Raw genomic sequence first — 25,017 nt, forward strand, 5'->3', positions numbered from 1 at the left:
AGTGGTCATCAACCCTGTCCTCAGGGCCCACTAACAGGCCAGGTTTGAAGATAACTGAAATACATCACAGGTGATGTAATTTGCTGCTCAGTGATTGCAGTATTCTAGTCTGCATCTCCCCAAAGTAATACCTAAAACCTGGCCTGTTAGTGGGCCCTGAGGACAGGGTTGATGATCACTGACCTATACCTTTGAAAGTGTTTTGTTATATCTGTTCAAAAAGTGCAAAAAAAATAAAAATATTCCCGTACTCTCTGTCTCTGGACTATTATCAGTTATCATTGTGCCCTGCTACCTCTGTGGACTACAAAACACCTTCTCCTATATGGAGAATAGAGGGTGGTGTTATGTAGTCCTAACATACTCCCCATCCCATGGTGACAATGCTGCTCAGTATGGCTGTCACCATCAGAAAGTATTAATGGCAGAATTGCCAGGTTAAAATAAAGCAAACAAGTGTGAAAAAAGAAAACGAATGCAGCCACCACATCTAAGGGCTTGTAAGCTGCAATACTATCAATTTTTGGTCTTGGGTTTAGATACACTTTAAAAAAAAAAGAGCTGTAGGAAATGAATAAATCAAACATTTAAAAAGAGTAAGAGTAAGATTTTATAAAGAGTCTTTCCATTTTATTCTCAAGAAATCTGATGGTTGGTAATTCATTCCATCTATCCAAACCTAAAATGTCAGATTTTGGGTGGATTCATGCTTAATATAAAAAAAAAAAAAAAACTATCTTCAATGACTGCATACAAACAAAGCTTGAAAGCTAACTCTGAGTTTAAAATGAGCAAACACTTTAGTAACAAATTATTTTCTCTTTTCTATAGGTGGCTCAAGAAGACCACAGAAGCTTCAATCCATGTAGCAAATATTGTGTTACCCCGAATGGGACTCAGTGGAAGCCCAGGATGTCAGAAGAAAAACATCTATTTTATACAACTGGTATGGTTTGCAGAGATAAACCAGGCAAGTACAGACTTGCATTTATAATCAGCACTCACTGAAAGAACGATAAGAGTGGCACAGAGTCCCTCCAATCAGCCGGCTGTGCATGTACTCAGTGCTGGAGAGTTACTATGCAGTTTGGACTATTTACTGTGCTTGTCTTGGTCTTGATGGATATTTCAGACAGCAGCAAGCTTGTGAAGGGGAGGAGACACAGGAGAAGTAAGTACTACCTTTATGATCCAAAACCTGCGTCAGCAGTGTAGTCTCTCTGTTTATGATAAATGAAATCCAGTTGGTTAAAAGTAACAGAAACAATATTTTGATTTGTCAGTCAAATTTTGTATCGTCTTGTCTCGCACTTAATTCTAAAAATGATTTAGCAGGCTATTATTTAGTTATCAGTTTAACCTCTTCAGCCCTGGAAGGATTTACCCCCTTAATGACCAGCGTATTTTTTGCGATGCTTTAACTGACAATTGCGCGTCAAACCGTCGCTTTAACTGGCAATTGCTCGGTTGTGCGACACTGTACCCAAACAAAATGTTTTTTTTCCCCACAAATAGATCTTTCTTTAGGCGGTATTTGATCACCTCTGCATTTTCTATTTTTTGCGCTATAAACAAAAAAAGAGCGACAAATTTGATTTTTTTTTTTTTTTTACATTCTGCTATAATACATATCCAAAAAATGTAAATAAAAAAACTAATTTATTCATCAGTTTAGGCTGATATATATTCTTCTACATATTTTTGGTTAAAAAAAAAATCGCAATAGACGTATATTGATTGCTTTGCGCAAAAGTTATCACGTCTACAAACTATGGGATTGATTTAGGGACTTTTATTTTTTTTTTATTGTTTTCACTGGTAATGGTGGCAATCTGCGATTTTTTTGCGGGACTGCGACATTGCGTCGGACAAATATGACCCCAAATGACACTTTTTAGGGACCAGTGACATTAATACAGTGATCAGTGCTAAAAAAATGCACTGATCAATGTAAAAACTACACTGGCAGAGAAGGGGTTAATGCTAGGGGGCGATCACGGCGTTAAGTGTGTTCCCTCAGCGTGTTCTAACTGTAGGGGGGACAGGCTTACTGAAACATGACAGAGATCACTGTTCCCAATCACTGGGAAATGCCTTGTTTACATATGCAGATCCCTGCTCTGCCTCTCCTCACCGTGATTGCGGGCCGCCAGCGGACATTGAGTCCCTGGGACCCGCGGCGCGCCCCCGCTATTCCGCTTTTACGGACTGACGTACAGATACAGATAGTTTGCGCAGGAGAGCCATTCTGCTGACATATATGAGCGTGAGCTGGTCGGCAAGTGGTTAATGTATGACTTTATTCATAGGGATTTTTTATATGACTTTATTGATAGGGAACGGAGCATAGGTTAATATATATATATATAACGTGTTGTCGGATAATCCGACCTTGTGTGGGCTCCATCGGACTGTTTCCGTCAGAATATCCGACCAACAAAGTTTTAGAGCAGGGCTATAAATCTTTCCGACAACATGATCCGATCGGACTTTGTCCGATTGTGTGTAGAGAATTCTGATCGGACAAAGTGCCACGCATGCTCAGATCAAATTCCTAGACCAAAGCTATTGGCTACTAGCCTGAACGTAGTCCCGTCGTAACAAAATAATGTCACCACGTTCTGAACGATCGGATTTTCTGACAACTTTGTCCGACCATGTGTATGCAACAGTTTTGGACAAAATCCGTCGGACAAAATCCAATGGATTTGGTTGTCAGAATGTCCGACCGTGTGTACAAGGGCTCACATTATTACATTATGCAATTAACTTTCCTTTCACCCCTGGGTGAAGGAAAGAAAAGTGCTTGATTCCTCCATTGTGCCAGCACTATTGTGTCCTGCCTGCGGGGGGGGGCCTTCTTACCAGCAGAATATTATGGAATATAATAGAATATGGTAAGTGAATGAAAAAAGCCTTACAGGCTTGTTTATAGATGTCAATCGTTAGATCGGCTTCAGTACAAGCCATCTGCCGACAGATGGATTGAAATTCGGCCAGCTGAACCAGCGGAAGTGTGCTTAGCCTATGGCTGGCTTAAGTAATAATCATACAAGGGTTGATTTACAAAACCTGAAGAGTGCAAAATCTGGTGCAGCTGTGCATGGTAGCCAACCAGCTTCTAACTTCAGCGTGTTCAAGTAAGCTTTGACAAAAAAAAAAAAAAACTGGAGTCTGATTGGTTTCTATTCAGAGCTGCAGCAGATTTTGCACTCTCTAGTTTTAGTAAATCAACCCCACAGTCTTCAGTGCTCAAAGCCAGCGCTAGCTTATCACTTTTACCCCGAGGCCAGTTGTGGTGTTCTGCTTCATCTTGCCCCATTCATCTTGCTAGGCTTAGTACTACAGAGAAGAGTACCACAGAGAAACTTAAAAAGTTAGTATACCTAGTACCAACTACTAGAAGAATAGGTCAGTGTGTCACCCTAGCAGTTTGGTTCCAGATGTACAGGCCCATGGTGGGTTAATTGTAAGTAAAGTGTACACTATTCCACCAACAAAACTGCACTAACTGTTCAGAAGCACCAACAATGATAACCCAGTTTTATTGCTCTGGCAGCCAGAGTGACAGTTTGACATCTTTAAAAAAAAATGTTTTAATGTTTTTCAGACAGCCAGCAACATGACTTGTGAGCAGATGAGTGCCAACCATTGCATCCCGCCACCCTAGACCACGACCTTTGTTCTCCAAGAATGTACTCTTGGTGGAATGGTGTACTCTTTACTTACAGCTCACCCACCATTGGCCTGTTCATTGCATGTCCTTCAGCATCAGCAAAACATAGTAGCTTTCTTCAGCGCAAACAAAACAAACAGCCCATACAAAAGCAAAGATACGGCCCACCGCCAACATAAACCTTGTCCTGTAGCAGGGTTTAAATTCCCTGTCTGATCCAGGGGACCAAAGAAAAGGTCAGCACACTCAGCAGCCTCTCAAGAGCCCATATAGTGCAGTTTGTTCTAACAAGCGTGTCCTGCTCGACACCAGCTGCCTGCTTCCTGCCCCTTTCAGTTCTCTCTTGCAGATGGGTTAACCCTTTCAGGTCCAAAGTACCCATAGTCAGGGTTGCAGGCTCTTTCCTATCCAAAATCTCTCAGAGCCTCCGGATTCTGGATCACATATCAAGACTTAAAGAGGTTGTAAACCACTGAATGTTTTTTTTTTTTTTACCTGTAAGGTAAAGGCATAATGTTCTGGTATGCGATGCGATGTCAGGCCGAAACCACGATGATAGCGGAAGCCATCGGTTACGGCACAGGGCTCTGAAGGAACGGCACGGTTGTCCGTTTCTTCAGAGCTCATCCACCAGTGATGTCACTGGCTGCATGTACAGTAAATATCTCCATGTACAGCAAATATCTCCTAAATGGCACATTTAGGAGATAATAGGTACAACTTAGTGATGGAAGTTTACTTCCTCTTTAACAGTCCTGGGACAAATGTACATCAGATTTTCCTCTTTACCGGATCACCCCTCACCCTGCATAGGTGAGAATCCCTGAGTACTCCACAAAGCTTCTTTTCATCCTCTTATAGGCACCGCAACCCAAAAAATCGGGAAACATATCCCAAAGCCGTACAATTTTATAGATCATTTATCGATTAATAATAAACATAAGCAATTGCTCTTAGTGAGCCAAACTTGGGCATCAGTTCAAAGTGTACTAAAAGCATGTTTCATGGCTCACACCACTCATCAGGAGTAAAATACTCTGAAATTAAATCAATAAAATATCTATAAATATAGGTTACCCTTTAAAAAGAGAGCCATCTCTCAAAAAAGGGGACTATAACTTACAAAATGATCCAATAGTGACACCCAACCTATATCCAAGGGAAGATGGGGGACAGGTATGATATTCTCCCCCTGGGGCTGAGTTGAGGAATCCCATCCAAATCGGGGACAGCAGCCAGATGAAGACCAGGTGACCATATCACAACCATGTGAATCTTGTGTGTGCTTGAATCCACACTGCTCTGCAACGATATATAAATGAGACCATGTGAGATGAATGAACTGTTGATAAGATAACATATCTCAAAGCCAGGACTCTCCTCTGCTCTCCATTAGGTATTGCAGTGTTTATTCCTTCATTTTAGTAGAATTTCATAAATGCAAGCTGAGGTGTGGAGGCTTCAGTGTCTCACAGAGCTCTGTGTACATAATACTGGAAAGAATACTCTGTGATTGGAAGAGAGGCTGATCACAAGACTTTGACAGGTCATGGGGAACTTACACACTTCCCCTTCCTCATCCCCCCCAGTTCCACTGACCTGGGGCGTGGCACTCTCCCGTTCTAAGCCCCTGTATATCTGCGCCAGTAGTCTGGGGATTAGAAGTCCCCTGAGCTGCATGTCCAAAACATCCCTAATCAGGAGTGACATTTTGAAGCATTCTAATTGGTCAGCACCGTCACATGGGTGGCACAAACTGTCAGCTATGGAAAAGACACGTGGCTGCAAAGAGGATTTCTAAGCTCCAGGCCCCTGCCACGGATATACCGGGGCTTTGAATCGGAGATTACTGTGGTCCAGGTCAGTGGGACTGGTGGGGGGGGCTCGAGGAGGGAGTCCTGTGTAAGTTCACCTTACAGATTTTTCTGTAAACCTGAACTTACCCTTTAATTTGAAGGAGGCTTTGCTGGCTTCAGAATCCCAAAGCAAGTTGACCCTGAACTTCTGAGGAAGCTATGCTTGTACATTAATGAAACACATTAATGTCATTGGTGCATCAAATTATGTAAGGAATGCCCCCTCATTCAGCCTGTACAGCAGCAGGATCTCAGAGATTACCGGGAGCTAGACTGACACACCTCGTGGCCACAGCCTACTAAGGGACGCACTATACAGATGATAGACAGCCTTGAATGGCATTCCTGGAGCACGGAAAGACAAATATACGGTATTTGAAGCGCTGTCAAGTAAAGGAGCATCGAGTCAGTGACAGCCCTCTCCCTTTATAAACTGTTGTATAGTTGGGTTGAACTGTGGACCGCTGCTGTGGAAATACCATACTATTGGTATACTGCCAGTGTAACTGCTTTGCTCTATCGCAGCCTACTTACATGTTTGAACTATACTGAGTGTCTGTCTCTTTGCAAGCCTATTTAGTCAGCAATGATCGTATTTACTTCCATGTCTGCTTTAGCTTTACAATGAGTGGCCATTTAGTGGAGGAATTGTAAGAGCCTATAGCTTGATTTCAATTATTCACTGTGTGCTGGCCGGCTGCGGGACACTGTGTTATTTGGAATAATTGCAATTCAAGTATACGTGGATTTTTGGAAGCTTAAAGCTGGCCATACACGATTATGTAGTGCAAGGGCCCGCCTCATTGCACACAAATTGAAAGTGTTTAGGTTTGACCTCATATTATATGGTTTTGGTAAATCTAGGAAATTGCTCAAAAATATTGTATAATGTATGGTCAGATTAACCAACTAATGAATGGTCCTACTTTTCATCTTGCTTATACTTCCTGCTGCCATACTGCTATAAGTGAGATTTAGCTAGTACTACTAGCACCAACATGGATGAATTTCTTGCCCCCCCCCCCCATATATTTTACAATTTAGTGAGATTGCTCTCCAATTACACAAGGAGATTATTTTTAGCAGATTTGACACCTTTAAAGGGTAACTCTACTTTTCATGGGGGGAAAAAAAATAGCAAATAAAGAAAAAATAAAGCACATATAATTGCGACACTAATCATATTGTAATTGAATGTTATTAAAAATGACCTTTCCTTTTCAATCGGCAGCCACTGTCATTTTCTGAGAATGCATTGCAATATGGCTACATGTGTACTGACCACTCCCCAGAAACATCATCCTGCTTGTGTGATTGGCTCACCAATTTTCCCAGAAGTCTGCCTAAGATACAAGTCAGATTTCAGCATCTCCTGAAACAAAAATGTCATTTTTAGTGAGATACTTTCAATAGGAGCATGTCTAAAGGGATGAAGGCCCAGCAGCTTTTTTCATTAGTGCCCTGCAGCTGCACACCTGACAGTTAATTATGAAACCATTCCCATTAGACCTACTCAGCCCAGGCTCAGACAAACACACATGGATTTCTTCTGAATAATAAAAGGTAGGAATCTGCAACAAAGGTTGTTATAATCCTTGAAATGTACATATATGTTTTTTCTCAACAAAAGTGGAGTTACTCTTTTTTTTTATAAGTGTTTATTGGGTTTTTCATATTACATCAGTGCATGGCAAATTAACTTTGAGTCATATACAGTCATGTAATAAAAGAAAAAACAAATAGATTAAAAAGAAACAAATAATATCAATATTCAACATGTTGAAGAGGGATTTAATAATAATTACTCTTTTTGGTACTATACAAAATAAATTACTGAATAAAGTACATTATTTTAACATATATACAATTAGTGCTGCGCTTAAAGGCACCTATTTGAATAGGTGAAAAAAGTGAATTATGTGCGTAACTGACAATACAAGCAAGTGAGTAAAAAAGTTCATGAAATGTTTGAGAGCAGTCCCAAAATTAATCACTCTGGTGCATCCAAAGCTTAGTTAAAAGTCCACAGATGGCATTCAAGGTGAATTATCCTGCTACGTTCTCAGACCTCGGCAACTCTTGAAATTGAATTGTAAGCAAGTAGAAAGAATAAGTACCCTTACCGGATGGGTTGGACACATCCACCTTATAGTAGTGTGTCTTGCAAGCTTATGGGGGGGCTCCAGCCACTCACCCCAGTACACCGACCAGATGTTGTTTTCCTCTCAGGGTTCCTCACGGTCTCCAGATGGGAAAGGTGAGTGGGATTTCCGTGCCATAAACTGCTATCGAACTTGGTGCCAGAAGTCTCGTGGGAGTTCACCATAAAAGGAATAAAGCATAAAAAACGCCTCGCATGGTGAAATACAACCAATGATGGTTTATTGAAAAAAGTTTTAGATGAACAGAACTAAAATGATAAAATCACGTGATACATAAAAAATAGCAATGTGGGGAGCAAACAACTGCTGGCCCTACGCGTTTCGACCTCAAAGTCTTCAACCGGGGCATAGCCTGACTCCCCCACATTGCTGCAATATATAAACTAAGTAATTGATTAAAAAACCAGAGGCTCATGGGAGAAAAACCCACCCCCAAAATTAACCCCATATGTGCTCACACTGTGTTAAGGATGCGAACACACAGGGCTCAAAATGCTTCTCAGCACACCCGGATCACATGCCTAAAGACACAGCACATGTCACTTGTATGGCATTCTTTAACAAACTAACTCGAGGCTCAGATAATTAATTTTGGGTGGGTTTTTCTCCCATGAGCCTCTGGTTTTTTAATTCAATTTCAAGAGTTGCCGAGGTCTGAGAACGTAGCAGGATAATTCACCTTGAATGCCATCTGTGGACTTTTAACTAAGCTTTGGATGCACCAGAGTGATTAATTTTGGGACTGTTCTCAAACATTTCATGAACTTTTTTACTCACTTGCTTGTATTGTCAGTTACGCACATAATTCACTTTTTTCACCTATTCAAATAGGTGCCTTTAAGCGCAGCACTAATTGTATATATGTTATGTGAACTTGGTTTGTTTGTGTGCTAGCAGCTGGGCTGTGTTCCTCACAGAAACTTTATAGTTTTATCACTTTTTTTTTTTTTCACTTTTTTGATCTTCGAAATAGTGCAGTGTTTTCTTCTCTTTTTGTTTTACATTATTTTAAGCCTTGTTTGCCATTTTTGTAACCACTCTTGACCCAGTCCCTGGGCTGTACCCTGTGGACTAGGGTGCATCTTTTTAATGCTAAAGCTGAATTAAACTATACTATCCTTTACAGCCCAGTTAACCACCACCTTAGACCCTGTTTGATGTGCAGTTGCCATGTTGCTGAAGATGTGATCAGCTAAAACATTTGATGGCTTGATTTGATGGCTGAGAGCTGATGAAACCATGACAGTTATCTTTAGCGGCATGCCTTTAATTAAAGTCCACATTTAGACCCCTTTCACACTGGGGCGTTTTTCAGGCGCTTTAGCGTTAAAAGCACCTGTAAAGCGATTGAAAGAATCCTCATCTGCAATCCCAATGTGAAAGCCCGAGTGCTTTCACACTGGGGCATTTTTCAAGCGCTTTAGCTTTAAAAAAAAGTGTCTGTAAAGCGCCTGAAAGAAGCCGCAACTGCAATCCCAATGTGAAAGCCTGAGTGCTTTCACACTGAGGCGCTGCGCTGCAAGCAGCTTCTTTGCAACGCTTTTGGAGCGGTGAATACACTGCTCCTAAAGTGTCCCTTCCCATTGTCATCAATGGGAAGCGCCTGCAAAACGTTTGAAAAGCGCCTACAAAGCACTTTTGGCAGCAGCGCTTTGTGTGCACTTTTAACGCTTTATTTGGCCACTAGCAGGGGTTAAAAGCGCCCCAGTAGCAATAGAAAAACTCTGGTAAAGTGCTGCTAGTTTAAGAGGCGTCTTACGAGCGTTTTTCGGGTGCTGACATTGTGAAAGGGCTTTTAAGGCACTTGGGCTTTCACATTTGGATTGCAGATGAGGCTTCCTTCAAGCGCTTTACGGGCACTTTTTTTAACGCTAAAGCGCCTAAAAAATGCCTGAAAAACGCCCCAGCATGAAAGGGGTCTTACATTGGCGATTAGGGCTCACTGCGAAACAGTAGCAGCAGTAATCAGAGATTCCTGCCGCAGCTCTCAGCACTAGGTGAGGCCACTGGCCGTGTTCACTATAATGACAGGACACCGGCAGCCACACTTTGTGTGTGTCCATCTGCAATCACTGCAGGTGAACACTGGCTGTGCAGAGAGTCACAAATAGCTGTGGCCGCTAGCGACTTGTCATTGTAGTGAATGGAGCTTCAGCAGGTACCGCCACTACAATTCATATCGGCCTTAATCACTGGTGAGAATGTATGGGTGTAGCAGTTGTGTGTCCAGGTGTTGGGCTCGCTGTTCAGTAGTTCACATTATTTATCAGTTGCTGTATATACATTTAGATTTATAATTTGAGGCCATATTCATGTCACTCATAGCTTTTATTGTTTGTTACGATCAATCCAGAGAGAGTGCATACCTCCCAACTTTCTGAGATGGAAACGAGGGACACCTATAAGCAAAAGTATGTAGACATAGGACACACCCCTGTTACGCCCCCTTAACCACTTCCCGACCAGTGCACGATGATGTACGTCGACAGAATGGAACAGGCAGGCATATTGGCGTACAGGTATACCAATATTCAATGCCGCCCTGCCATCGGGAACGTGCCGCCGGGTTGGGACCCCCGTGAGTCCGGTCGCGGGACCCGCGGACTCGATCGCCGCGGGCATCCCCGCGATCGTCTCACGGAGTGGCCGAATGGAGGAAATGCCGAGTAAACAGCATTTCTCCATTCTGCCTAGCAACTAGTGACGCTGATCTCTGCTCCATGTGATTGGAGCAGAGATCAGTGTTCACTAAATGAAAGCCCAACCCCCCCACAGTTAGTAACACACCCCTAGGAACACTTAACCCCTACACTGCCACCCACTGGTTAACCCCTTCACTGCCAGTGTCATTTACACAGGAATCACTGCATTTATATAGCAGTGATTACTGTATAAATGACAATGGTCCCAAAAATGTGTCAAAAATGTCCGATGGGTCCCCCACAATGTCGCACTCACAATAAAAATCGCTGATCGCCGCCATTACTAGTAAAAAATAATAATAAAAAATTATTAATAAAAATGCTATAAAACTATCCCTATTTTGTAAACGCTATAACTTTTGCGCAAACCAATCAATAATCGCTTATTGCGATTTTTTTTACCAAAAATATGTAGAAGAATACGTATCGGCCTAAACTGAGGGAAAAAAATGTTTTTTTATATATTTTTGGGGGATATTTATTATAACAAAAAGTAAAAAATAATGCGTTTTTTTCAAAATTGTCGCTCTATTTTTGTATATAGCACAAAAAATAAAAACCGCAGGGGCGATCAAATACCACCAAAAGAAAGCTCTATTTGTGGGAAAAAAAGGACGTCAATTTTGTTTGGGAGCCACATCGCACGACTGCGCAATTGTCAGTTAAAGCGACGCAGTGCCGAATCGCAAAAAGTGGTCTGGTCTTTGACCAGCAAAATGGTCCGGTCTGCAAGTGGTTAAAGGAGAATTATAAAAAAATGATAAAAAAAATAAAAAGATTAGTTAAATCCAAAAGTGCTTTTTCATACCACAACTTTTCCTTCATACTGGCTTTTGAAATTTACAGCAATTTGGAAATTGGATGAAAGGTTTAGCACTGGGAAACACTTTTTGAAAGATAAATAGTGCATTTTATATACAACTATATATATGAGGAGGAATGAGAGACAGAGGGACTTTGTTCCAAATCAGGGACAGTTCTTCGAAATCAGGGACAGTTGGGAGCTATGAGAGTGTTGCGCTGTGAACCAAACATCCTCCTGGTGTGAATGTGGCCTCAAAATTTTGGGAAACAGTTAAATCAATAAATCATATAGATTTGTAAAACACAGATCTCTGATTCATAAATGTGCTCTATTTAAAGCAATGGTATGGCCATGGTAAGCCCCTAAAAAATCTGTTTATTAGAAAAATACAAATGAATAGATAGATAGATAGATAGATAGATAGATAGATAGATAGATAGATAGATAGATAGATAGATAGATAGATAGATAGATAGATAGATCATCAACACGCAGTTAGAGCTCATGGAGAGGCCATGGAGTGGAACTTGTCACCCACTCCGATCTTCCACATGCTACAAGATGCAGTAGAAACTGATGATTTCCCAATGCTATAACATGCTCCTGTCGTCATTCCTAGAGGGGTACCCCATGAAGGCAGCAACGCAATGGGAGGCGGATTTGGGACCTATTGAAGGGGAACTATGGGAGGAAGCCCTACAGGCAGTTAACAAATGCTCGCTAAATGTAGCGCAGAAGGTATCCCAACTTTATATCCTACTAAGAGCTCATTACACTCCAGTGAAACTACATAGGATGGGCAAGAGGCCCGACCCATTGTGTGACAGGTGCAGGATAGCGCCCGGGGATCTGATTCACCTCCTCTGGCGCTGTCCAAAACTCCATAGGTACTGGGCGGGGTCTTGGCCATATTAAATCAGGTGTTCCAGACCAAGGTTACATTTGATCCATTACATTGCTTGCTGGGAGCACTAGAGGGTGAGGTAGAAGAGGAGGGGAAGAGGACCGCATTTGCTAGAGCTCTGTTTCAGGCCAGAAAGACAATTTTATTGAGCTGGAAATCTGCAGCACTGCCAACAACTCAAAGACATGGATACAGCACATGGTAAAACACTCATAATGGAGAAGTACATTTACCAACATAGAGGAAACCCTGACAAGTTTGACATATTGTGGGGCACATGGATTGACACCCCCCGGAACTTAGCCCTGTGGAGCTGGTGCAGACGAGACTGATCAGTGGGCTGTAGGTGGTAGGGGCACTAAACTCTTAGATAACGGGCAAAGAGGGGGAACAAAAAGACCACAATTAGAAGAACTATGCAATAGATGGCAGTGGGGATGATGATGAGGGCTGCCCAAAAGGCAAAAAAAGTTTGTAATTCACATGTATTATGGGTGAAAACTGGTAATGAATATGAGCACCTGTAATCATAGATGGATATTTGAAGCACCAAAGACTGTTTGTGGATTGAGTTTCATTCTGATATGTAATGTTTATTGTGTGAGCAATAAAAACCGTTTTGATTTAAAAAAAGATAGATAGATAGATAGATAGATAGATAGATAGATAGATAGATAGATAGATAGATAGATAGATAGATAGATAGACAGACAAGTAGCCTGTACTGTTTATTTCTAGGTTTTTCACATTGTTTCAGTGTTATTCATAAAACTGATAATCAAGAAAATTCCACTCAAACCAACTTAGCAATAAACAACAGAAAAGTTGACAGTAAAGTCCATCCTGTAGCCATATTATTGACAATAGCAAAGCATATAGCAACTGATGTGAATGACTGCCCTGTTCATTGCCCTGTAATGATATTGCTGGGATTGCTGCCCGCTTGGCTCATTGGTTGTATGTTTTGCAAACTCTGGATGCTGGCATGTGCCTGATGCTGTGTAATCTGCAGGAAGTGCTTGTCTAAGGGATGCAATGAAGTGAGCATTACCCTGGAATTATCCAGCTATTTGTCAGGCTACTCATCAGATTAGAAAGGGAAACGCAAACAGACTAACTAAGCCCACTCAAAAAAACAGTAAAAGTGAAAAATCCTTTTCACTTTTTTCTTTAAATAAGATGTCTCTTTTATTGCTTGTATCTGATCTGCTTTTAGTTAAAACATTGAAATTAGGTAATTTGTTTTTATTTTTGTCTAAACCAAAATTTTGATTGAAAGCAGTTTTCTACATGCAAATTCTATACAATGGTCCAGTAGCTACATTTTTTGAGAATACCTGTGGTATCTAAGAATGAGCAATAATTTAATCCAGTTAAAGCTGACTTCCAAGCAGATTAAAAAAAAAAAAAAAAATACACAGCTATTTATTTATTAAACAATTAAAATATATCTAAAACCAAAACTTTTTTTAGTTTCAGGTAAAGTTGGGAAGAGCAGTGTTAATTTTGGCAGTAAATTTCAATTTAGTTTTAGTCCAATGCCACGTGCACACGATCAGACTTTCTGGCAGAAAAGGTCAGACAGTCTTCCCGGTGGAGTTCCAACCGAACAGACTTGCCCACACACAAATGGACCAAAGTCTGTTCGTTTTGAACGTGATGACATACGACGGGACTAGAAAAGGAAGTTAAATAGCCATTAGCCAATAACTGCCCTTGCATCATATTTGGTCCATCGGACCAGCATAGATACAAACGGTTTTCCCGATAGAAATTGATTCCGTCAGAAAGATTTGAAACATGTTCTATTTCTAGGTCCCTCTAAATTTTTTAAGAAAAAGTCAGATGAAGCCCACACACGATCGGAATATCCAACGGAATGATTCCGTCTGACCTTTTCTACTGGAAAGTCCGGTCGTGTGTACGCTGCATTAGTCTTTTGACTAAAATGCCATTTTAGTTTTAGTCCCATTTTAGTCATCTGCAATTGTTTTAGTTTTAGTCGCATTTTGTCAACTAAAATCGAATGGGTTTACTTGCATTATTTAAGCATTTCTCTACAATTTTCAAGGTTTGAACATGCACTACAGACACAGATTTAGCCATTATATAATGTCTTTAACCTCCCTGGCAGTTTTCCCGAGTGTGGCTCGGAGTTAAATTTCAGTACCATTAGCGGTAACCCTGAGCCACACTCGGGATTGCATTGCAGGATCCTGGCCAGGTAACTTACCTTGTCCCCAGGATCCTGTGATGTCCCCCCCGCTGTGTTTGTGGACTGTGTCCTCCGCCTGATACCTCTGTGTGCCGGGCTCCATTCCCTGCAAGTGTTGCGACACACGGGGCGGAGCCCGGTGACGAATGAAAAAAATAGAAAATTCATAGCACATAAAGTACACTGTAATCTTACAGATTACATTACTGTATGAAATCATTTCACATCCCTTTTGTCCCTAATACTTTGTCCAGTGCACTGCATGCTGTTTTATATTATATATTTATTGTTGTTTCTGACCAGCTAGAAAACAGCGATAGTAAATTTGAATCACTTGCAGAATTGAGCGATAGTGATTTGTGGGGACATTTGTCATCAAACAATGAAAGTAACGACAGTGACAATTCTGCAACTGAGCAAATTTCAGTGTTTTTGACTTGATTATATTATTGAATACATTTTATTTACTATTATTATATTATTATTTGTTATAAATTATTTATAGTTATTTATTATATTATAATTTAAAATTTCGTGTTTCCCCAAAAAATTGCGTTTGTAAGCCGGGAAAAAACAGCTTTGCCAGCAAAAGGGATGATCCTGCACAGATCAGACAGTGTGCTGCTCTCCTGTAGTGGACAAGCTGCAAAGCTTATTGACAAGGAGCAGGTTTCCTTCAGGGGGCCTCTATATATCAGTATGAAGTATGAGTGTGTCCACAGAAAACGGAGAGCCCCCAATCCTTGTAGGATCTGTGTGATCATAGCACTCCATCTTCCAGGACACACTGCCCTTACCTCACTGGACTAGTAGAGATACAATCAGCACTACAGGCGTGTATATACAGAGGCAGTGTGTGAGAGGGTTAACTACACAGCCAAGTTCCCACCATCTTTATAGAACACCCCCCGCCCCCCCCCTTCAGGCTGCAGATAACAGCCATTGATTGTCTAACCATCCTCTCAGACAGCCTCCCATCTATAAATGCCCGGCTCTATCCAGAGGAAGCAGGCGGAGCTCTATGGATAGCAGAATTTCCAAGGGTAAACATCCCTGCCTCACACTTTTGTTTTGTTTTTGTTCGTTAACCAAAACAGAATTGATTGTCATCATAGTTTTTGCCAGTGGTCGAAAATGTGGTGTACTTTTTGTTTAGTTGTCACCACTGCCAAAATTCCGCTGATGAAAATGACAACAGCTTGTCTATACAGAGCAAAGCTCTTCTGCTGTGTGGATGGGGGTGTGTTCCTTTCCTCCAATCACCTCTCACACACTGTAACTGCAGCTTCTCCACCACCTCCTCTGTGCTCCTGACAGATGAAGAAAGATTTTAACATATTTCTGCCCTATTGAAGGGGTGGAGAGAAGAGAAGACTGCAGATAAACAAGTAAAATCTATGTAGGAGGATTTGTTTAATCCCTGTGTATCATCTGAGGCTGTTAACTTCACTGGGTATATGTGAGGATTTACATCCAGTTTAAGCTCCTATAACAAAGTACCAATTACCAGAGACCAAATTTACATCAAAACTTATTGCCGGTGTGAGGGGTTAGCTCGGCAGCGGGTGTGTGTGACCCCCTGGATGGGTTCACAACACAAAATCAGGCAGAGCAGACAGCGTTGTAGGTGCAAAATAAAACAAAAGATGTGTTTATTTGTGCTCCATGTAGTGAAACATATAACAGCCAAACAAAAATAAAACATGAAAATAAATCCTGGTCAGCTTGACCTCTAACTACACACTTAGATTCCCTGTCTAACAACTGAGTGCAGCCTTGTGCTGCACCAGTCCCTGTCTCTGTTGTAGAGGTTTGCCACACAGGCGTTAACTCACCGCACAGAACAGGTGTCACACTCCCCAGTCTATACAACACAAAACTGGTTCCAGGATGGAGCATCTCCCTAAGCATGCTGGGGTTTTTTGTAGAGGTCTTAATGAGCCCACTTACTTCAGCTGGGCTCATTAACTCTCCCCCTCTAGTTGTACAAGTCAGCATAAAGCCTGAATCTAGGGCACACGTATTTTCCATCCTGGATACAACCAGGTGACTTTACCTGCATGCTGCCACACCGGATAAAAAAGAAAAAAAGTTAATTGGACTCTGCTATGGCTGAGACTAGATATACTGTATTCTGGGATATTTTCTAAAGCCCCATACACACTATTAGTTTTTCTTCTGAGTTTTTCCTTCAGATTTACCAAAACCATATAATATGAGGTCAAACCTTAGGAGTTTCAATTTGTATGCAATCAGGCAGGCCCTTGCACTACATGGTTTTGGTAAACTTTAAGGAAAAAATCAGCAGGAGATCCGATAGTGTGTATGGGGCATAAGAGATATAGTCCTGTTCCTTTATATTCATGACTTGGCCAACCTCACAAGGCAAGCAATAAAAAATATAAACATAAAGCCAAAACCCTTATGATTTTGATGATGAGTTAGGAGTGACATTCAACACATTTTTCAGATCAAACAATCTCTTTTGTCAAGAAATGTGGAGAGCTTATCATAAAATATATCAAAGAGAAATTTTACATCATAACATATCAGACACATTCCAACATGTACCAACGTATATTGTTGCAATATATATCAAAGATTGTGTATAGTTAACTTACATATGTATTGAACCGTGTGCCTAACAATAAATGTAATCCAAGTCAGGTTTCTATTCAGCGGGAGATAATAAAGGCCTAAAAAAAGAGGTCTAAGGCCATCAAGACTAACAAATTCAAATTGTCTAAAAATGTAATATGGTATGGGTAAGTACTACATGCTATATACCTAAAATTGTGTTTATTTCCAACTATATGGTCTATAGTGAGACTTCCTATTTCAATTCCATGCATATACCTCTAATATCAAAAGGCACCAAGACTGACCCATGCACATAAAGGAGTATAAAAATGGTATATAGTGTAAGTATATATATATATATATATATATATATATATATATATAAATTGCTTACAAAGTAATCAGCACCGATCGCTGTATAAATGTGAATGGTCCAAAGTAGCGCCAAAAGTCCGATCTGTCCGCTATAATGTCGCAGTCACGATATAAAAAGCGCATCGCCACCATTACTAGTAAAAAAATATATATATTAATAAAAATGCCATAAAACTATCCCCTATTTTGTAGATGCTATACCTTTTGTGCAAACCAATCAATAATAGCTTATTGTGATTTTTTTTACCAAAAATATTTAGAAGAATACGTATCAGCCTAAACTGAGGAAAATAAATGTTTTTTTTATATATTTTTGGGGGATATTTATTATAGCAAAAAGTTCTCAGTCTCCTCTTCCTGTTCTCCATTTTTAAATGTGTTTTTTAACCCGGACATCCCTGATAGTCTATCCTATGTACAGATGCTCCCATGGACTCAAGCGGGAATCTTGCGACATCTTGTACATCCAGTGACACATATGCCTCGTACACACGATCAAACAATCCGGTGGAAAAGTCCGGCGGACTCAAGCCCGCCGGACAATCCGCCTGTCTGTAGGCTCTGGCGGACTTTTTTTACCCAAAAGTCCGGCGGACTAAGAAAGTATTTTTGCACTCCAATCTGTCCGCCGGACTCGCATTTCGGCGGACAGTACGGCCGTGTGTGTGCCAGTCCGCCGTACTTTTGAAATGAATGGACTTTTCCCACCTGGAGAAAAGTCTGCTCATTTTGAGCGCAGCTTCAGATAGCCGGGGCAAGTGAAGGAGGCGTCGCTGACCCCATCACCTGGTATGGACTTAAAGGGGAATCCCTACACCGAAATCGGCATGGGGTCCCCCCTAGGTCCATATCAGACCCTTATTTGAGCACGCTACCCGGCCGGCCAGGAAAGGGGTTGGGGACGAGCGAGCGCCCCCCTCCCTCCTGAGCCGTACCAGGCCGCGTGCCCTCAACATGGAGGGTGCCTTGGGGAAGGGGGGCCGCGTGGCCCCCCCACCCCAAAGCACCTTGTCCCCATGTTGATGAGGACAAGGGCCTCTTCCCGACAACCCTGGCCATTGGTTGTCGGGGTCTGCGGACGAGGGGCTTATCGGAATCCCGGCCCCCCACCCTATGTGAATGAGTATGGGGTACAATGTACCCCTACCCATTCACCTGTGAAAAAAAGTAAAAAAAAAACACAACACACAAGGGTTAAAATAGTTTATTGCACAGCTCCGGGGGTCTTCTCACCGGACTCCTCCGTTATCTTCTGCTAGCTCTTATACTAGCGGAGGAGCCCGGCTTTCTTCCTCGCCACCGCCCTCTTCTTCCGACTTCGGGGGTCTTGTCCCCCTCTTCGGTTCTTCTTGCCGGGCCACCGCGCCTTCTTATAGCTCTTTTACAAGCGGTGGCCCGGTCTTCTGTCGCCGTTGCCACTGTCGCCGTCTTCTGTTCTCTTCTGGAGATGTTGCCTCGTCGCTGTCTCCGGGCACAATGGCAGGGACGCGGCGTGCGACGACTTATATAGGGACATCGCTGGATGATGTCCCCGCCCATTATGATGTCACAATCCCAGAGGATGCAACATCTCCAGAAGAGAAGAACAGAAGAACAGAAGAAGGCAACAGCGGCAGCGGCGACAGGAGGCCGGGCCACCACTTGTAAAAGAGCTAGAAGAAGGCGTGGTGGCCCGGCAAGAAGAACCGAAGATGGGGACAAGACCCCCGAAGAGGGGGATAAGACCTCTGAAGTCGGAGTAAGAGGGCGGCGGCCAAGAAGAAAGCCGGGCTCCTCCGCTAGTAAAAGAGCTAGCAGAAGATAGCGGAGGAGTCCGGCGAGAAGACCCCCGAAGACGGACGAAGACCCCCGGAGCTGTGCAATAAACTATTTTAACTCTTGTGTGTTGTGTTTTTTTTTTTACTTTTTTTCACAGGTGAATGGGTAGGGGTACATTGTACCCCATACTCATTCACATAGGGTGGGGGGCCGGGATCCGGGGGCCCCCTTATTAAAGGGGGCTCACAGATTCCGATAAGCCCCCCGCCCGCAGACCCCGACAACCAAAGGCCAGGGTTGTCGGGAAGAGGCCCTTGTCCTCATCAACATGGGGACAAGGTGCTTTTGGGCGGGAGGGCCCCCCTTCCCCAATGCACCCCCCATGTTGAGGGCACGTGGCCTGGTACGGATCAGGAGGGGGGCTCGCTCATCCCCACCCCCTTTCCTGGCCGGTCGGGTAGCTTGCTCAGATAAGGGTCTGATATGCATCTAGGGGGGAACCCCACGCTTTTCGGCGTAGGGATTTCCCTTTAAGTCCATACCAGGTGACGGGCTAGCGACGCCTCCTTCGCTGGCCCCGGCTACCTGGAGACACGCTCAAAATGAGCGGACTTTCCTCCGCGTGTGTGGGCGAGTCTGTTCATTTCAAAATATGGCGGATAGTCCGGCGGACTTAGTATGCCGTATTAGTCCACCGCAAAAGTGCCATATGTGGGCAGGTAGCTCGTTCGGAAAGTCCGGCGGACAGTCCGGTGGAAAGTCCACCAGACTAAGTCCGCTGGATAGTCTGCTACGTGTGTACGCGGCAATAGACTCCTGTCTTTTGCAGACCTCCAAGTGAAACATCAGCTCCCTACATCACTTTTGTACTCATATATACAATTTAAACATTTTTTCATCTCTAAATCCCCCTCATTATCTCTAGAGAAACCAACCAACTTTGAACTTTTATGTGCCAATGGACCATATGAACCCAAACTTATCTCACCCATATATAAAATTTTACATGAAGCCTCCCCTCTAATATAGTCCACTCATAACTATATAAAGAAATGGACCCATGTATTACAGCGACCTATGTCTTTAATAGATTGGGGAAAAATGTGGGAGTCCTCGTCAAAAATCTCACGCTGTGTAGTGCAGAGAGAAACTGCAATTAAGATTCTGCTCTTCTGGTATATAACCCCAGACATACTACATGCCCATAACCCAACTGCCCCTAGACAATGCTGGAGATGTAATGAAGCTACTTGCTTATATTATGTAACATGTTTAGGCTCCTTTGATTTCACAGGTGAGTGTTGGTGCCTTTGGAAAACTATATTACAATTGCATAAATGTGCATAGAACTGAAATATTAAGTCTTAATATGAATAGGTAAAGTTAGAAATAAACACAATTTTATATACAGTATGAAAAATATTGAGGCTGATATTCTTTAAATTAATGGATACCAGTCCAACACTAATACTCATGCATACTTTATTACATTTCCGACTCCTTTGCAGTAGCGGTATCTCCATTAGGGGCGCAGGGCACTGCCCCTAATCTACATGCAGGGTGCCGGATGCATGGATTTCAATGTTTTTTTTTTAGCACGTGATTAGAGCTTGAGGTCTCATATCCAGAGGTTGTCTTTGGAAGCACTGCGCCCTGAGCCCACCCAGTTGTGTGACAATACCAAATTAATATTCGCTATTGCCTTCCTGCTTCTCCTCCCCACCAATCAGGAAGCGGGACCCGAATGGTCGAGAGGAGAAATTACCAAATTGGCTGGGAGCAGGGAGGGGGGCGCCAAATAGGAGATGCAGTGGGAAGCAGCCAATGCTGCCCGTGACCTGGATGGGTTAAGTGTGGGGCTGATGAGTGGACAGGCAGGGGACAGGGGCACCAAAATAGAGCACTAGCTGCTACTGCTCCTTTTAGTTGCTGGTTAGTCTTGGTGAACTTGGACCCCACTTTTTAACCACTTGACCACTGGGCACTTAAAAAACCCTTAATAACCAGACCAATTTTCAGCTTTCGGTGCTCTCACATTTTGAATGACAATTACTCAGTCATGCAACACTGGACCTATATGACATTTTTGTGCTTTTTTTCACACAAATAGAGCTTTCTTTTGATGGTATTTAATCACCGCTCGTTTTTTGTTTTTTTGTGCTATAAAAGAAAAAAGACCGAAAATTCTGTAAAAAAAGGAATTTTTCTTCATTTCTGTTATAAAATTTAGCAGCTTAGTAATTTTTCTTCATAAATTTTGGCCAAAATTTATACTACTACATATCTTTGGTAAAAATAAGTACAAATTGGTGTATATTATTTGGTCTTTGTGAAAGTTATGGTGCCAATATCTGAAAATTGATCACACCTGAAGTACTGACGGCCTATTTCAATTCTTCTAACTTTTTTTTCACAAAATTGTCATATTATCAGTTTATTTCTCACACACAGCATATGAATACCACAAATTACACCCCAAAACACATTCTGCTATTACTCCCGAGTACGGTGATAACACATGTGTGAGACTTTTACACAGTGTGGCCACATACAGAGGCCCAACATGCAGGGAGCACCATCAGGCGTTCTGGAGCACCCAGGACAATTCTGACATTTCTCTCCTACATGTAAAAATCATAATTTATTTGCTAGAAAATTACATAGAATCCCAAAACATTATATATGTTTTTTTAGCAAAGACCCTAGAGAATACAATGGTGGTCATTTATCTCGCACGGTATTTGCGCAGCAATATTTCGAATGCTTTTCTTGGGAAAAAAAACTATTTTGTGCTTAAAAAAAAAAATAAATGAAGTTAGCCCAATTTTTGCATAATGTGAAAGATGAAGTTATGCTGAGTAAATAGATACCTAACATGTCACTCTTCAAAATTGCACACGCTCGTGGAATGGCGCCAAACGTCGCTACTTAAAAATCCCCATAGGCGACGCTTTAAATTTTTTTTACTGGTTACATGTTTTGAGTTACAGAGGAGGTCTAGGGCTAGAATTATTGCACTCACTCTAACGTTCGCAGCGATACCTCACATGTGTGGTTTGAACACCGTTTTCATATGTGGGCGGGACTTACGTATGCATTCGCTTCTGCATGTGAGCACATGGGGACAGGGGCGCTTTAAAAAAATATATATTTTCTTATTGTTCATTTTACTTTATTTATTTTAGTTTGACATTTTTTTCCCCCCAAAAAAATTTTTTGATCACTTTTATTCCTATTACAAGGAATGTAAACATCCCTTGTAATAGGAATATGGCATGACAGGTCCTCTTTACAGTGAGATATGGGGTCAATGAGACCCCGCATGTCACCTCTAGGCTGGGAAGCCTGAAATAAAAAAAAAATATTCTGGCTTTGATCATATTGGCGAGTCGGTAGAAGCACCGGAGGGCGGCGGGAGGGGGGGAGGGTGTCTATGGCTGGGTATTGCAGGGTATCACTGAGTATGGCTGGGTATGGCTGGGTATCTCCGAGTATGGCTGGGTATCTCCGGGTATGGCAATTTATGGCAGGGTATTGCAGAGTATTGGCTGGAATTGTACTGCAGAGTATTGGCGGGTACTGCAGAGTATTGGTGGGTAGTGCAGAGTATTAGCGGGTATTGCAGAGTATTAGCTGGTATTGCAGAGTATTAGCTGGTATTGCAGAGTATTGCCGTGTATTACAGAGTATTGGCGGGTACTGCAGAGTATTGGCGGGTACTGCAGAGTATTGGAGGGTATTGCAGAGTATTAGCGGGTATTGCAGAGTATTAGCTGGTATTGCAGAGTATTAGCTGGTATTGCAGAGTATTGGCAGGTATTGCAGAGTATTGGCGGGTATTGCAGAGTATTGGCTGGTATTGCAGAGTATTATCAGGTATTGCAGAGTATTAACGGGTATTGCAGAGTATTGGTGGGTATTGCAGAGTATTAGCTGGCATTGCAGAGTATTAGCTGGCATTGCAGTGTTGGCAGGTATTGCAGAGTATTAGCGGGTATTGCAAAGTATTGGTGGCTATTGCAGAGTATTAGCTGGCATTGCAGAGTATTGATGGGTATTGCAGAGTATTGGTGGGCATTGCAGAGTATTAGCTGGCATTGCAGAGTATTTGCTGGTATTGCAGAGTATTGGCAGGGAATTGAGGGGTTAATTTTCGGTGAGCAGCGATGTGGGCACTGCAGATGCAGCCCACATCGCTGCTGACACCGATCTCTTCCCCCTCCGCTGTACCGATCGGTACAGAGAGGGGAGGGAGGAACCGGCTTGTTTACAAGTGATCACTCCGTCATTTGATGGAACGATCACGTGATAAACGGCCGCGATGAGCAGCCGTTTACCGTGATCTGTGATGCATCCGTGATCACGGATGCTCTCGAATGCGTGCCCCAGGGGGCTCGCGAGAGCGGAATTCTGGGAGGACATCATATGACGGCCTCCCAGAGTTAAACAACCGCCCTGTAGCCGTCATTCGGCTATGGGCCGGTTGTTAAGTGGTTAAGTCCCCTATTATCTCCCCCTGTATGAAAACTGGGCTTGAATTCTTTATTTGTTTAACACACAGTTCGGACATGTATAGGTTAACTATGCACATACAGTATCTCACAAAAGTGAATACACCCCTCACATTTTTGTAAATATTTTATTATATCTTTTCATGTGACAACACAGAAGAAATTACACTTTGCTACAATGTAAAATAGTGAGTGTACAGCTTGTATAACAGTGTAAATTTGCTGTCTTCTCAAACTAACTCAACACACAGCCATTATAGTCTAAACCGCTGGCAACAAAACTGAGTACACCCCTAAGTGAAAATATCCAAATTGGACCAAAGTGTCAATATTTTGTGTGGCCACCATTATTTTCCAGTACTGCTTTAACCCTCTTGGGCATGAAGTTCACCAGAGCCTCACAGGTTGCCACTGGAGTCCTCTTCCACTCCTCCATGACGACATCACGAAGCTGATGGATGTTAGAGACCTTGTGCTCCTCCACCTTCCATTTGAGGCTGCCCCACAGATGCTCAATAGGGTTTAGGTCTGGAAACATACTTGGCCAGTCTATCACCTTTACCCCCAGCTTCTTTAGCAAGGTAATGGTTGTCTTGGAGGTGTGTTTGGGGTCATTATCATGTTGGAATACTGCCCTGCGGCCCAGTCTCCAAAGCGAGTGGATCATGCTCTGCTTCAGTATATCACAGTACATGTTGGCATTCATGGTTCCCTCAATGAATTGTAGCTCCCCAGTGTCAGCAGCACTCATGCAGCCCCAGACCATGACACTCCCACCACCATGCTTGACTGTAGGAAAGACAAACTTGTCTTTGTACTGTTCACCTGGTTGCCACCACACACGCTTGACACCATCTGAACCAAATAAGTTTATCTTGGTCTCATCAGACCACAGGACATGGTTCCAGTAATCCGTGTCTTTAGTCTGCTGTTTGCGGGCTTTCTTGTGCATCATCTTTAGAAGATGATGCGCAAGAAAGCCTTCTGGGACATTCCTTCTGGGACAACAGCCATGCAGACTAATTTCATGCAGTGTGCAGCGTATGGTCTGAGCACTGAAAGGCTGACCCCCACCCCTTCAATCTCTACAGCAATGCTGGCAGCACTCATACGTCTATTTCCCCAAGAGAACCTCTGGATATGATGCTGAGCATGTACACTCAACTTCTTTGGTCGACCATAGCGAGGTCTGTTCTGAGTGGAACCTGCCCTGTTATACGACTGTATGGTCTTGACCACTATGCTGCAGCTCAGTTTCAGGGTCTTGGCAATCTTCTTATAACCTAGACTGGGGGTGTCCAAACTTTTTTCAAAGAGGGCCAGATTTGATGAAGTGAACATGTGTGAGGACCGACCATTTTCCCTGACATTCTTTGAACCATTAAAATCTAAGTGTGTTCGTTCGAGCACTAATACACTGGCCAGCAAGAATTATCTTGCCTTTCTGGCTGTGTGTGGTAAAGAGATGAGCTT

The 25,017-nt window shown here is 42.6% G+C and overlaps 1 protein-coding gene across 2 annotated transcripts in view; it reads left to right on the forward strand.

The window, feature by feature from the left end:
- The window catches only part of RSPO1 (R-spondin 1), a 206,654-nt gene that overhangs the window by 119,613 nt on the left and 62,024 nt on the right, over nucleotides 1-25,017 (forward strand). For both annotated transcript variants that reach the window (XM_077481802.1, XM_077481803.1), the window contains exon 2: nucleotides 832-1,171. In XM_077481802.1, the coding sequence (XP_077337928.1) occupies nucleotides 1,081-1,171 (91 nt within the window). In that variant the 5' untranslated portion in view covers nucleotides 832-1,080. The remainder of the gene's footprint in view (nucleotides 1-831; nucleotides 1,172-25,017) is intronic.

This window comes from Lithobates pipiens, unplaced genomic scaffold (assembly GCF_037356315.1).
Source record: "Lithobates pipiens isolate NorthernLeopardFrog02 unplaced genomic scaffold, aLitPip1_a1.2 Scaffold_16, whole genome shotgun sequence".
Lineage (NCBI taxonomy): Eukaryota > Metazoa > Chordata > Amphibia > Anura > Ranidae > Lithobates > Lithobates pipiens.